We start from the raw sequence: 15058 nt of genomic DNA on the forward strand, positions 1-15058 counted from the left end.
ATCATATATATAGAGGATAATTCACTTTAATAAACTGATACCCATCAAATTTTAAATCATCCAAAGTAAAAAATGTAATATAAATCAATTATATAAATCGAATTAGTTTAATTCAATTTATAAGCTATAATAGTAAATCAAATTAAACTATGTTGATTTACTAAAAAAATAGATCTTAGGCATAAATTAAATTGAATCATTTTGATTTAAAGTTGTTTCTACTAATTCGAATGAAAATTGTTTAATTTACTATTTATTTACGTGCATGTAAATCGAATTAATCTCATAAATCACTAGATCAAAAGTAGTTGTGTCAATTTATATAGATATATGAATTGGAATATGCACGGCACTATTTATTTATTTATTTTAATATAATTAATTGAATTATTTTAATAATTTTTTTTATCAAAGATAAGGTGATTCGAATCGGTGACTTCTTAGATAAGTATAGTGAGATTATGTCATTTGAATTATAACTCATTGACATTTTAATAACTAATTATTTATTTAAGAAATATATAAATTAATATGTTTAAATATACAAAATATATAGATTTTGAATTAATAAAAAGCGAAGGATTGAGTATACGTGAAATACTAAAATCTTTTAAATTATAATCTATTAAATTAAATAATTTAATAATTCTCAATTTCTTCACTTAATGTTTTAGAAGTACACGTAAAACTTATGGCTCGGAGGGTAAGTAGTTTGATAATCACGTCGTATTCCCAGGTCAAAGCAAAGATGTTGGTTGGAAAAAATGGTATAGACTTGGTTCAAGGAAAAGGAAGGAGTCTACTCAACTAGTCAGAACTCATAACGAGAAAATAAAACAAAAAAAATTTGGGTTCCTAACCATTCAATTCAATTCAATTCTATTCTGCAAAAGTAATCTTTCTTTTCCGCATCCCTGAAATGCTATTTCTGTCTCAATTTTAGTTTCTCAGGAAAGCAGCTTCTCAATTCCACCCAGGTACTCTTCTTTATCTTCTTTCTTACTTGCTCACATGTCAATGGTGTTTCCCCAATTGATCCATTCATACGCGCTTTCTTAACTCTGTTAAAATTCATGCTTTAAGGAAGGGTTTCTCTAAGTCTCTTAGTCAAGTCAACTCTTAACTGTGCACATTTCTTTTAGCTTTTTACGGAATTTATAGTTTTTCTGGTGCCAGATGACAGCATATTTAGTCATTTAAACTTTAAAGAATTCCTAAATGAAAATTGACGCTGCTGGAAAAATTTTCAATATTTTGTATTGGGTTTATCATCAGTGCCATGTAGAAAAATCATCAGGAAATGGTTTTGAGAAATTATTGTATTGATATCAGGTGCAGGCATTTGAAATTGGATTAAAAGGGGTATGGAAGAATTCCCTAATCACATTTTGAGGAAAATTCCTAAAACCTTTCGGTCAAAACTAGCTGGGGTTATCTTTTAATGGGAAAAGAAGGGACTTCATTCCTTAGCCTAACTTTGTCAAAAGATGATGGTTCTGGATGCATTGAATTCTGGTCCTACTGCAGAAGCCATTTCTCAAATTATAGATACCATCGCTGAGTTTCTATATTATGCTAGTGATGTTCTTGTGAAGAAGGATAGTTTTAAGGAACTTTCAGCTTACTTGGAAAGGATTTCACCCATTTTAAAAGCATTGAAGAAAGGAAAAGTGAGCGATTCTGAAAAATTCAACCATGCCATTGAGATTCTGAGTCGTGAAGTTAGAGATGCAAAGCAACTGGCTGAAGAATGCAGCAAGAAGAACAAGGTATATCTCCTAATGAACTGCAGAACCATTATCAAGCGCCTCCAAAATATCACTAGTGAGATTAGCAGGGTAATTGGTCTTCTTCCTTTGGCCACACAAGGCCTTTCTAATGGAATAATTGAAGAAATTACAAAGCTATGTGAGAATATGCAGGCAGCTGAGTTTAAGGCAGCCATAGCAGAAGAAGAGATTTTAGAGAAAATTGAGTCAGGGATACAGGAAAAGAATGTAGATCGCTCCTATGCAAATGCTTTGTTGGTTCTCATTGCAGATTCTGTTGGGATTACAAATGAGAAATCAACAATGAAGAAGGAACTTGACGAGTTCAAGAGTGAAATCGAAAATGCCAGGCTAAGGAAGGACCTAGCTGAGGCCATACAAATGGATCAGATCATTGCTTTGTTAGAAAGAGCTGATGCAGCTTCATCACCTAGGGAAAAGGAACGCAAGTACTTTGACAAGCGCAGATCTTTGGGAAGCCAACCCTTGGAACCATTACAGTCTTTTTATTGCCCCATTACCCGGGATGTCATGGTTGATCCTGTGGAAACTTCATCAGGTCAAACATTTGAGAGAAGTGCAATTGAGAAGTGGTTTGCAGATGGAAACAAATTGTGTCCTCTAACCATGGTTCCTTTAGACACATCAGTTTTGAGACCCAACAAAACCTTGAAACAATCAATAGAAGAATGGAAAGATAGAAATACAATGATTACAATTGCTTCAATGACTGAAAAAATTCAATCAGGAGATGATGAGGAAGTACTGCATTGTTTACAGAAGCTTCATGACTTGTGCGAACAAAAGGGCCAGCACAGAGAATGGGTTTTACTGGAGAATTACATTCCAGTTCTTATCCGATTACTCAATGCTAAAAACCGTGATGTCAGGAATAATGCCCTTGTCATCCTTTGCTTGCTGGCAAAGGATAGTGAAGATGCTAAGGTATGTGATAATGTTAACCCATCTTTGGTTTTTCTTTTCTCAAAATAATATTTTAGTTTTATGATAATGGGGTGTAGAGAAGCTTGGCCACACTCAAAATTTGGCTTTCTTTAATACTGATCAATAGCTGCCTTTTTAGATGAAATGGTGTTATTCTGATATTTAATATGTAGGATAGAGATTCCTCATGCATATCAATGCTTAATGAATTTAAAGACAGGGCCAATTACAAAGATACCTCACTGAAATATATAGTTTTGGATTATACTTTTCTTATAAAAGCAATTTTATTGTTTTACTTGTAGTATAGATGGACATTTTAATCAATGCTTTAAGCAATAGAATTCGATCAATGAAACTTTTAAATACCCTGGACAAATCTTGCCGTTTTACAATACAGTAGAACCAAGTGCAATTTCTTATATGTTTTTGCCTAATCCTAAATTTTTTTCAGGAAAGAATTGCTAAAGTTGATAATGCAATTGAGTCTATCGTGCATTCTCTTGGTCGTCGTTTGGGGGAAAGGAAATTAGCAGTGGCATTACTTCTAGAACTATCCAAATATGATTTACTGAGAGAACATATTGGAAAAGTTCAAGGTTGCATACTGTTATTGGTGACTATGTCCAGCAGTGATGACAATCAATCTGCTAGAGATGCAACAGAGCTGTTGGAAAAACTTTCATATTCTGACCAGAATGTTATACAGATGGCAAAAGCCAATTATTTCAAGCAGTTACTGCAGCGTCTCTCCACAGGTTCATTTTTTACCCACAATTTTGGTTGAGTGTATTAGTATCATTGATGCACTATCATCTATTGAATTTTAAAGTGCAAATTAATTTTCTTGTTAAATTCATCGTCTTATACCAAAGATTAATGTCTGAAATACTAGATGTTATGCAGTGTTGAAGAGAAACCTGCTTAATCACTTGTAGAGTGTGTGTAATTCTTTAAAGAACTAAATCTCAAAGTTGAAAATTTTAAAGAGAAATGCTCCTCCAATCCAATGATTTGTAAAGCCTCTAGTAAATGTTTAAATAATGTATTTGAGAAGCTGCATTTATGCAAGAATACTATAATTGTTATGTTGGCTACCAGAAAGACCAGAGTGGAGTGATGAACAAGCATTCCCCAGTTACTAAAAACTTCATTCTTGTTTCAGGGTCAGACGAGGTGAAGATGTTGATGGCCACGACTTTAGCGGAAATGGAGTTAACTGACCATAATAAGGAGTCCTTGTTTGAAAGTGGTATACTTGCTCCTCTTCTTCACTTGGTCTCACATAATGATGTTCAGATGAAAATAGTGGCCCTTAAAGCTCTTCAGAATCTATCCAGTTTAAAGAAAAATGGACTGGAAATGATTCGACAAGGTGCAACACGTCCGCTACTTAACATTCTTTTCCAGCACAGCATTCCATCTTCAAGTTTGTGGGAACATGTAGCGCCAATAATTATGCAGCTTGCTGCATCGACGATGTCACAAGATGCACAGACACCAGTTTCATTGCTAGAATGTGATGAGGATGTTTTTAACCTTTTCTCTCTAATTACTTATAACGTGCCTGATGTGCGGCAATACACTATCCAGACTTTTTATGCCCTGTGCCAATCGCCCTCAGCTTCTTATATTAGAACCAAGCTAAGAGAGGTATGTTTCTAACTGAACCTTAATGTAGTTTCCACATCTGGAAATGTTCTTTTTCCCGAAGTGCTAGTGCCCAAAATGAGTTTTTACGTATTCGACAATGTCAAAGTAGGCACGTCTAGATAGGGATCACCATTTAAGTTCTGGATTCAGCTTACTGCATAGCAGACTACAGACAAAGGCAAAATCTTGCATTACCAAAATAGTAAAGGGACTTCATTCATAGATGACATTGCTAGCGCTGCATAGGTTTCTTCTCTTACCTTCTACAGGTTATGTAGTTTATACCTTACACCAATAGATGGTGATTTGAGACCAACATTTTCCATTAGAAATTTTTGGCTGACTATCTTCTTTCTTTTCTATCATGCTATCACTTGTCAAGTTTTCCTTACCATAACATTTAAGATGTTTCTACCATATTTTGTTGAAATCTCAATATATCAGAGCTAAGTCTAATTATGCATGTGCAGTGCACAGCTGTCCAAGTACTGGTTAAGTTGTTTGAGACTGAAAACCAAAAACTACGAGGAAGTGCGGTAAAGCTTTTCTCTTGCCTTGTAGAAGGTTGTGATGAAGCCATCATACTAGAGAATGTGAATGAGAAGTGCATTGAGACTTTGGCCAGAATCCTGAAATCATCTTCTGATGAAGAAGAAATAGTTTCTACTATGGGAATAATTTGCAGTTTGCCGGAAAATCACCAGATCACTCAGTGGCTTTTGGATGCTGGTGCCCTGGTGACTATTTATAACTATATCCAAGAAGGGAAGGACAAAGATCTTCAAAGAAGCAAGCTGGTAGAGACTTCTGTTAGTGCCCTATGTCGATTTACAGTGCCAACAAACTTGGATTGGCAAAAGAGAGCAGCAGAGATTGGGATTATAACTATTCTAGTGCAGTTGCTTGAAAGTGGAACCATGTTAACAAAACAACAAGCAGCATTGTCTCTTGCTCAGTTTTCTAAAAGTTCACAGGGGCTGAGCAGGCCATTGCCGAAGCGCAAGGGACTCTGGTGCTTCTCATCCTCGGCAGCTGAAAGTGGATGCTTAGTACATGGGGGCCTGTGCACTGTCAAAACCTCATTTTGCCTTTTGGAGGCTGATGCAGTAGTACCACTAACGAAGGTTCTTGGGGAATCTGATCCGGGAGCTTGCGAAGCTTCTTTAGATGCTCTATTAACTTTAATTGAAGGTGAAAGACTACACAGTGGTAGTAGAGTGCTTGCAGATGCAAATGCCATACCACTTATAATCAGATTCCTTGGTTCCCCTTCTCCTGGATTGCAGGACAAGTCTCTGCATGCTCTGGAAAGGATTTTTAGGCTAGTGGAGTATAAACAACAGTATGGACCCTCAGCTCAAATGCCTCTAGTTGACTTGACTCAACGCGGTAATGGTAGCATAAGATCCATGGCAGCTAGAATATTAGCACATTTGAATGTCCTGCATGATCAATCTTCATATTTCTAAAAAAATGGTGATTCAGATTCTTGTGTTGAGGAGCAAAGTTAGCTAAACCATGAAGTATAACCTTCCCTTGATAACATCATTGTTTGCAAACTACAAGCTTGGACATGAAGGATGACTCTTTTTGCTGTCAAAATTGCTTTCATCTGTGCAATATTCTCATGGAGAATTACATTGATGTGGACAAGGTTTGCACTTTGCAGCATTCTATTAGGCTATATCCTCATGGGGAATCACATTGATCATGAACCACAGGTGAAGTGTGTCCTCATCCAATTTGGACTGTTAGTCCACCACCACCACCATTGGACAAGAAGGAATATGTTTGAGGCCTATATTAAACGCCTCAAATATAGCTTCTACGTTTGAGGATCGACTGGATGGTTTTGTTACTTGTGTAAAATATGTATTAAAAAAAAGTTTCCCTTTCTCAAGGAGTTGTATTCTTTGTTCATTGGTATTGGAACTCATTTGTGATTCGTCTTATATTGTGACAAAATAAAAAAAGGAGAAAAAAGAAAAAAAATTGACACAGCTCGAAACTTCAATTCCCCCTTCATCCTTAAAGACATTCATGAATTTTCCTTCGTAAAAGGGACAACATTGTTGCATCATCACTCGTGGCGTACACGTCGTGAGAGATTTTACATCCATGGTCTTGAATTTAACCAAAAAATTTCAATAATTACGCTTGAGTGTACTTTTCTCTCTATTAAACATTAAGGCTGCATTCACGGAGACAAGACAAAAATACAGTGACACAAATTTATTTTTGGTAGCTAAGACATGAACAAAGGTATTGTATCCAAAAATTGAATTAGTGTAATTTGTGTAATTCCTGATAAAAAAGACAGAAAGATTAATAAGATATAACTTATTTTTTATTTTTTTATTATTTTATCAAATTTTTATTATTATATTTTTCTTTCTAATTTATCATCAAATAAAATATAAAACATTAATTTTTGTGTCTTGTTTTTAGTGTCTTATCTTATTCTCGTAACTAAACACAGCCTAATAGCAGTGGTTTACCAAAAAAATTTAATAATCATGTTCTCGTAATAATAGTAGTTTACCGAAAAAAAAAAGGTTTAATAGTAGTATTTAGTTATAGTAATTGCTATTGTGCTTTCCATTTATCAATTAAATTATACACTTAAGTTTAGTTTGGTAAACAATTTAATTAAACTCTTTTTAAAAAAATAGATTAAACAATAAATGACTATATTAAAAGTAGTTTATAAATAAGTTATTTTGTATTTAAATTTTTAGTTCTAAAAGTGTTTATTTTATAAAAATATGATAAAAAGTAATAGTATTATGAGAGAAGTCATTTTTTTTAACTTCTTTATAAATTTTTAAATAATTCCTTAAAAAATTATAATTTATACCAGACATTAATATTACTAATTTTCATAAATCAAAAATTCAAAAAAATTATTTTAAAGCTCTCCAAAATATCGATCATTCGAGTAGACAATTAGAATTATATTATGAGTGGAGGACTTGAAAATCACTTTCATTTTGGTCTTGCATATTTCAACTCAGCCTGTCATTCATTTCTGCCCATCCCATACTCCATGCCACCCTCAAAGGACCGTTTAATTTAATCTGTCTACCTAACATTTTAAATAATATCACAACCACTTCACAGTTGGGAATTTGATATTCCCCAAACTCTATCACTGTACTAGTTAAAAAGTTGACTAACAGAAAACATTTTTCTTTTAATTGTTCAATTCAGTAAGTAGTTATATTTTTTATAAAATAAGGGCAACTAAACATTTCTAAAGTAGAGTTCCTATGCCCAAGTTTAAATTTATTTATTGTTTCGAAAGTTACCTGAAATGTTGATTTAGGCATGAATGTAAGGTCTACATCTTTTATATGGCAGTCCTTGACTTATTGATGTTGATATGCTGTCTGTCCAAGTTCCACGTGAAGAGGTAGGGGCGGTACCTGTAAGAAACTCCAATGCTTAAATTAGCAAGGACTTTAGACAGATTTTTTTAGTAGATTAAAATGTGAATATACTTAAAGAATGTAAGTGTATTTATAGTAGAGTAGGTGACCACCTTTTGAGTAGTTCCATCTTTATTGATAGATAACCATCCACTTTATTTTGAGAGTTGTTGAGACCTATCTTTTAGGGAAGATAGAGATAATAGGAGAGATTCGAGGAGGTAGTTTCTTTGCTTGGACAAGTAGAGCTTGAACTCCTTTGCGGTGTCCGACTTCTTTAAAGAGGTCGGGTACGGGTTGTAGACCTCCTTTATGGATTGGGTCTTTTATCTTTATTGGATCTGACTTTAGTTGTTGAGACAGAGTATGAACAATGCTTATGCTTGAGTCTTGAGTTTTTTAAGAAGTCGTACTCAAGCAATTTTGTGACCTTTGCTTTGACGTCAGGTACATCGTCTTTCTAGCGATCGGGTACTCGACGTGTTTTGAAAATTTGAACGTTACCCTCTTTAAATGAGAGTCTAATTTTGCATGACAATTTTCTTGAATTACGCGCACACCTTTGGTTATGGTTGCTTTTTTCACAACTTTATAAAGTAGTATTCGAGTTACTTTTTTGTATCTTAAAGAACCCTTCTACTTTTTAAGCGAGTGAAGCTAGGTCCTTGAGTTGAATATAGTTTGCTTGATTTCGGATCTTAGCAAATTTTTTAAGTATGAATTCATTTATGAGTTTTCTTTCCTACTTCTGACCTCGTATAGTCGGACATTGTTAAGTTATTTTCACACTCCTTTTTTATTCGGCTTGTGGTTGAAGTCGATTTTCATGAGTTATTTTTATAAGTTCTTACATTAATTTGTACTTCCTAGCTTCATCTTGCTGACTATTTTAGGTCGAGTAATGATTTTTTCAATTTGTCGAGTTTAAATTAATGCGTTTTTAATAAGAAACTTTTGGAGAAATAAATAGGAATTTTATTGATAAGCAAGAACTTTCTTTACATAAACCTACGTACTAAGGACTTAAGTATCCCTAGCCCTTGTTTTGGTGACTCATTAAAATACTTTTTAGAAAAAACTATTTTTCAGGGAAAAAATCCTAAGGTCGGAAAAAAGAGTACACCAAGGAATAAGGTTTGCTATCTAGTTGTAGTACTTTCTTAGGTTACATGCATGTCAAGACCTCGGGAGCTCCCGCCCTTGGAGGTCGAACACTTTATAGTAACCTTTGCCTAAGACCTCGACTACCTTCTAAGTTTCCTTCTAGTTTGCATCTAGTTTTTCTTCACCTGACTTTTGCACTTCAATGTCATTTCGGATCAGGATAAGATCGTTTGTGACAAAACTTCTTTTGATCACCTTATGATTGTACCTTAGAGCCATCCTTTGTTTTTGGGCTTCCTCTCTAATCCAAGTTCTTTCTCAGACTTCTGGGAGAAGATTGAGCTCTTCTTTTGTGCCTGGACGTTAGCTCCTTCATTGTAGAATATAACTCTAGGTGATTATTCAGCAATTTGTATGAGAATCATGGCTTCCATTCCGTAAGCAACTCGAAAAGGTGAATTTCCTGTTGTGGAATGTAGGGTGGTCTGATACACCCATAGGACTTGAGGGAGCTCGTCAGCCCAAGCCCCTTTCGCGTCTTGTAGTCATCGCTTTAGCCCGGTCAGTATGACTTTATTCGCAGCTTCTTCCTGTCCATTGGCCTGGGAATGCTCTACCAATGTGAACTGATGTTTTATCTTGAGGTCAGCCACCAGGTTCCTGAATGTTGAGTCGGTGAATTGAGTCCCATTGTCTGTGGTGATGGAGTAAGAAACTCCAAACCTTGTGATAATGTTCTTGTATAAGAATTTCCTATTTCTCTGGGCGGTGGCGGTTGCTAAGGGCTCTGTCTCGATCCATTTAGTGTAACAGTCAATCCCTACTATGAGGTATTTGACTTGTCCTGAGGCTTGAGAAAATGGTCCGAGCAGATCGAGACCCCATTTTACAAATGGCCATGGTGAGATGATACTAATGAGTTCTTCAGGCGGTGCAACGTGAAAGTTGGCATGCTTCTGACAATATGGGAACTTCTTAACAAACTCGCCCGCTTTCTTTTGCAAGGTCGGCCAAAAGAATCCAGCTCAGATCACCTTTTTGGCTAGTGATCGGGCTCCTAGATGATTCCCACATATGTCATTGTGCACATCCTCTAAGACTTCCTTTGTGTTGGAGATTAGAACGCACTACAAGAGGGGTGTTGATATCCTTCTGTTGAGTTAAGAAATTAACTAAATTAATTAACGATGACAAACATTATTTTTGGGCAAAATAAATAATTAGTGTTGATTATTAATAACTGTATGTTGCTAATTATTTATTAAATGTTGCAGGCCAAAATTCAATTCAGCAGCCCAAATGGAATGAAAATAAAATAACAAGGCTGGTGGGCTAAAATATAAAGAGAAGCCCAAAGAAAATCAAAACAAGAGATCAGGCGGGCCAAGTAAACTAAGACCCAATCCAATCCCGACTTGACTTCAGCAAATCTCTCCATCTTGCTTCCAAAGCAACGTTCTTTTTTTCTCTGTCTCAGTCAAATCACATAAGTAAGAGAAAGTGCTTAGTTCCTATGTTATTCACAGAAGAAGGAAGAAAGAGAAGGATAGGCAAGAAAGGGTAAGGTCTAATCAACCATTTCAAACCACATCAAGAAAAGATCAGAAGCTAAAAGGTAACCCATTTCCTTATGCATGCATCATATGTTCTTCTCCTCTTTCCAACTCTCTGCTCAGTCCGAAATGGGATACAAAGAAAAGTTGATTTCTGTTCTTCACTGCTGTGTATCTACGGTCACAAGTGATTCTTGGGGACCAAGTAGTTTCTCAATGGCTCAGATCCGGTTTACCATTGGAAGACTTTTGTGGTTACTGTTTTATGGCTTTCGGTCAACAAGAGAAGGTCAGAAGCAAAGTTTATACTCTGAGGATTAATGAGAAAAAGTGAGTTTGTGGGTTGGTGAAGCATACTGCTCAAAGTTTGACCTAGGACGAAGAACCCAACAACATGCAAGGAGATAAAAGAAGTTTTGTGCTCATTCAAAAGCCAAGGAGAGAAAACCAGAGTTTGGTGAGTTGTGTTCTGTGAAGAGTTTCCTAAAAAAGTTCCTCTACTTGGACAATGCTTTCTTTCAAAGAAGCATTCTGCCAATATTAATGAACTAACTCAGAGATGTGCAAGTCTGATTTATCACATAACAAAGAGGCTGTTGATGAAGTCAATCTCCTTCAGAATGGTGGATCTCTGAATGAATTCGCCTTCAGTGGAAGTTTCCCGATGTCCCTTCTCCGTGAGGACCATGCGTTTGCCATGGTGGATGTAGTATAATAGCATAGTCCTCTGGTTGGGGCTCGGGTTCGGATTTAGACGTCGTGTGGCCGTCTTAATACTGGTGGTCCTGCCATTGTTAAAGAATGAATCCCAAGTCTCCGACAACGGCGCTAATGTTCCAAAGGTTACCTAAAACATTGATTTGAGCCTGAACATGAGGTCAAAATTCCTTTGTATGGCAGCGTCCGACTTGTTGATGTCGAGGTGCCGCCTGTCTGAGTTCCTCATGAGGAGGTGGGGGATGGTACCTACAAGAGACTCCGATTAAGTTAGTAAGGGTTTTAGGCAGGTTTTTTTAGTAGATTAGAATGTAAATATATCTAAGAGATGTCAGTATATTTATAGTCAAGGGCGGAGCTAGATCTTAGGATGGGGCTAACATAAAAATATAATTTTAGAAGAAGAAAAAATTTAAATTAAGGAGGATTAATATAAAAATTAATGACATTTATACATTAAAATTTTTAATTTGGGGAGCCATTGCCCCTTTCTCCACTTGTCTCCGCCCTTGTTTATAGTAGAGTAGGTGATCATCTTTTGATTAGTTCCATCTTTATTGATGGATAACCGTTTCCTTTATCTTGGGAGTTGTTGAGACTTATCTTTTAGGGAAAATAGAAATAATAGGAGAGAAATCCAATCTAATCCAACTCAGTATTGACTATAGTCATCAATATTTTTTTATTTTTTCCTTAAGTTCAAAATTAGGGTTTGGTTTGTGGTGCGAAATCCTATCCGAATCAGAATATATATTTCAACCCGGTGAAGAAACATCACTCTCTTGCCTGTTCCCAGTGTGCTTTAGCTTTGTTCTTTTGATCCTTCCCTACCCGTAACTTTCCCCAACAGACTCCAAGCTTTTCAGGTACTAATTGATTCATTGGTATTCGATTCTCCAAACTTATCGTAATTTTAGAGCGATGACCCCTATTTGTCAGGGGTTATGGTTTTTATGGGTTTTTTTTAATTTTTTTATTATTATTTTTTTTCTATTTCGTCCTTCGTTGATTCTTATAAGTTATAACTCTTTCTCTCTTTGTTCTAGGAAAAAAAACCCTTGGTTCTGAAGGCAAAGGCGAAGATGAGGCCGGTTTTCGTTGGGAACTTTGAGTACGATACTCGTCAGTCAGAGCTTGAACGCTTGTTCGCCAAGTATGGCAGGATTGAGCGCGTTGACATGAAATCTGGTAATTCTTGTATCACTCATTTATTCGGTTTTGATCGGTTTCTGTTGCACGCTGAATGATCACTTCACCAATTTCACCTGTCTTGTATTAGTGTATGTTTAGGGTTTGTAAAATTGCAACGTGTTTTTGGCTTTTTGCAATTACACTAGTAGATGCTGTAAAATCTTTGATTGATAGGTTATAGATAGTTCATCTAACACTAATAGCTACTTAGAATTGGGTTTGACACTGATAGATGCTGGAGATTAGGGTATATTATTTGTTAGTAATGCTGCTTTTGGAGTTGGAAGATTGTTGCTAATGTAATGTAATCATGGTGGAAAATAAAATGGACGCAGAAAGAATTGAAAATTTCTGTGGGGGCAAAGCAATCCTCCATTTTATAAGTGTTTATTTTGACGCAGGAACTTGTTCTAAGGAAAAATATGCTTTGATGAGCTTCCATACTTTTTACAGAAGGAAATCTTTCATGCTTGTCTGCTCTCTCCTTCCTTCTACCGATAGCATCATCTCCATTTTCTCACTCACCTCATCGCACCAACCACTTCCACTGGAATGATCTTCAATCGATTTAATATGCCATGCTTAGCTTCACTGAAAATAGGGGGTCATTGAATTTCTGTCATGCCATGCCATCTATTATTTGAATCACTACTGCTGTCTGAAATCTGAATGGAGAAGCATGCTTGGCAATGACATGCACAATATCAGAATCTCAATTTTGGATTTTAATCTTTAATTGCAATCATCATTTTCTTCATCATTCAACGCCTCTACACTACAGCATCATCTGCATCAGCTCTCACATATATGCAGGTGTTGTATTCCTTTGTTCCCGACAAGGGAAATAATTCCCTGATTCAGATGATATACTGCTTGCCAGGGATAACATGTTGAAATTTTATAATATTGATCTTTGCTTTTGCTTTTAGATGTTTTTAATACTAGTTCTGCTTATGCAGGGTTTGCTTTTGTCTATTTTGAGGATGAGCGAGATGCTGAAGATGCAGTTCGTGCTCTTGACAACTTTCCATTTGGTTATGAGAAGCGAAGGCTGTCTGTAGAGTGGGCTAGGGTATGATAGGATCCCAATTAGCATTTTTTTAGTTGCGTTTACCTAATATTATTCAAATTGTAATTCACGCCAGCAATCCACCACTTGATCTTAATCAGAGGGATTCCTATTTGTTTTGTTTTAACAGGGTGAACGCGGTCGCCATCGTGATGGCTCAAAGTCAAACCAGAGGCCCACAAAAACACTATTTGTGATTAATTTTGATCCAATTCGCACCCGAGTTCGTGACATAGAAAGACATTTTGAACCTTATGGGAAGGTTCTTCATGTTCGCATTCGTCGTAACTTTGCATTTGTGCAGTTTGAAACACAAGAAGATGCTACTAAAGCTCTTGAGTGTACACATATGAGGTCAGTGATGAGATTCTAAATATTATTGGTTGGAATTCTGAAATTTCTTATTTGACTCCACATGTAAATTGGTGAATGAATTGCTGGTTGCATTGCAATTGTGCAGCAAGATATTGGATAGAGTAGTGTCTGTTGAGTATGCTCTGAGGGATGATGATGAAAAGGGTGACAGATATTATGACAGTCCTAGAAGAGGAGGTTATGGGAGATCACCCAGTCCAGGTTATAGGAGGAGACCGAGCCCTGACTATGGCCGTCCACGCAGTCCTGTATATGATAGGTACAATGGTCCAGCCTATGATAGGCGTAGGAGCCCTGAATATGGTAGGCCTCGGAGCCCTGACTATGGTAGGAACAGGAGTCCTGAATATGGGAGACATCGCAGGTATTATATTTGTTGGGCAAATTAATCAATAGCCTTTTGCATTTACTTATTGTATTTCAGTCAATTTAATTAATCCATTGGATTTGCCTTCTGTTTTAAAATTGTTTTCTCCACCTTAGATATATCTTATTGATTTTCTACAGTCGAACACCAATTCGAAGATCCAGAACTTAGAAGCAGTTCTTGGTCCCTGGGGTTTGATGCATCTGGAGTTGCTTGATCTTTTTCTCGTGGATGTTGGAATAGCTGGTCATACATCAAGGAGTGCGTTATGCTGTTTTCAAATTTCAATCTCTGGTTTCTTAGCTGTGTAGCAGTTAATATGAAATTTGCTTTTGTAGGATCCTAAATATATAGTCAGTTTTCAGAGGCAGAATCTTTAATACTTGATGCGACATCGTTGCTTGCTGTGATTAAAATTAATTGGCTTATTAATATGATGACATGCATGATTCTCTGGAACATTTTGGTATCATGTTATTACGGAAAGTGATGTCCCATGGTGTTGTAAAAACATAAAGGGTTGCTTCTAAAATCTTTAAACACCAAAGATTCCAAAATTTCCCATAGCTGACGATAAATTATGCAATAAAGGGTGCTTCATTGTTTGAAATCTGTTCTGCCAATTTTCAAGTAAAAGTGTTACAAATATTCAGATCATCTTCTGAACAAAGGAGTTGATGCAAACTCAAATTTTAAGTTTCAAGTACTCAAACACATCCATATTACCAAGTTTTACCCGTACTATAATCCATTTGAATTCAGAGATTTCTGACAAATATCATATTAAACCCTTTTAGGTTTTAATGATATCAAAATTATTTTATTAAAACATAATATTTGTATCATAATGTTTTAAGGCAATGTACAGTATGGTAATTTAAATATTA

The 15058-nt window shown here is 35.9% G+C and overlaps 2 protein-coding genes across 4 annotated transcripts; both read left to right on the forward strand.

Annotated features, from left to right (window-relative positions):
• The first annotated feature begins 645 nt into the window (after positions 1–645).
• On the forward strand, positions 646–6375 carry LOC112695284 (U-box domain-containing protein 43). The gene is made up of 5 exons (XM_025747559.3): positions 646–977; positions 1333–2714; positions 3169–3472; positions 3880–4367; positions 4838–6375. Exons 2-5 carry the CDS (start codon positions 1488–1490, stop codon positions 5834–5836), a joined length of 3018 nt encoding a protein of 1005 aa, XP_025603344.1. The 5' UTR covers positions 646–977; positions 1333–1487; the 3' UTR covers positions 5837–6375.
• A 5293-nt stretch (positions 6376–11668) lies between these two features.
• LOC112695286 (serine/arginine-rich splicing factor RS31) lies at positions 11669–14630 on the forward strand. 3 transcript variants are annotated; one of them, XM_072197886.1, is made up of 7 exons: positions 11808–12035; positions 12216–12357; positions 12762–13173; positions 13320–13432; positions 13560–13783; positions 13890–14168; positions 14312–14630. In XM_072197886.1, exons 3-7 carry the CDS (start codon positions 13050–13052, stop codon positions 14340–14342), a joined length of 771 nt encoding a protein of 256 aa, XP_072053987.1. In that variant the 5' UTR covers positions 11808–12035; positions 12216–12357; positions 12762–13049; the 3' UTR covers positions 14343–14630. The 3 variants fall into 3 exon arrangements, with proteins under 3 accessions (XP_025603350.1, XP_072053987.1, XP_072053988.1); XM_072197887.1 differs by having other exon boundaries at positions 11824–12035; positions 12814–13173; XM_025747565.3 differs by lacking the exon at positions 12762–13173 and having other exon boundaries at positions 11669–12035.
• The last annotated feature ends 428 nt before the right edge of the window (positions 14631–15058 follow it).

Source organism: Arachis hypogaea, chromosome 6, assembly GCF_003086295.3.
Source record: "Arachis hypogaea cultivar Tifrunner chromosome 6, arahy.Tifrunner.gnm2.J5K5, whole genome shotgun sequence".
NCBI classification, from domain to species: domain Eukaryota; kingdom Viridiplantae; phylum Streptophyta; class Magnoliopsida; order Fabales; family Fabaceae; genus Arachis; species Arachis hypogaea.

Excerpts from the sequence above, each read along its gene's own strand:
- LOC112695284 (XM_025747559.3), top strand. The coding sequence starts at position 1,488 with ATGATGGTTCTGGATGCATTGAATTCTGGTCCTACTGCAGAAGCCATT. Across the intron at positions 2,715-3,168 it reads AGGATAGTGAAGATGCTAAG|GAAAGAATTGCTAAAGTTGA; the intron begins GTATGTGATAAT and ends AATTTTTTTCAG. Across the intron at positions 4,368-4,837 it reads TTAGAACCAAGCTAAGAGAG|TGCACAGCTGTCCAAGTACT; the intron begins GTATGTTTCTAA and ends ATGCATGTGCAG.
- LOC112695286 (XM_072197886.1), top strand. The coding sequence starts at position 13,050 with ATGACATGCACAATATCAGAATCTCAATTTTGGATTTTAATCTTTAAT. Across the intron at positions 13,784-13,889 it reads CTTGAGTGTACACATATGAG|CAAGATATTGGATAGAGTAG; the intron begins GTCAGTGATGAG and ends GCAATTGTGCAG. Across the intron at positions 14,169-14,311 it reads GAATATGGGAGACATCGCAG|TCGAACACCAATTCGAAGAT; the intron begins GTATTATATTTG and ends GATTTTCTACAG.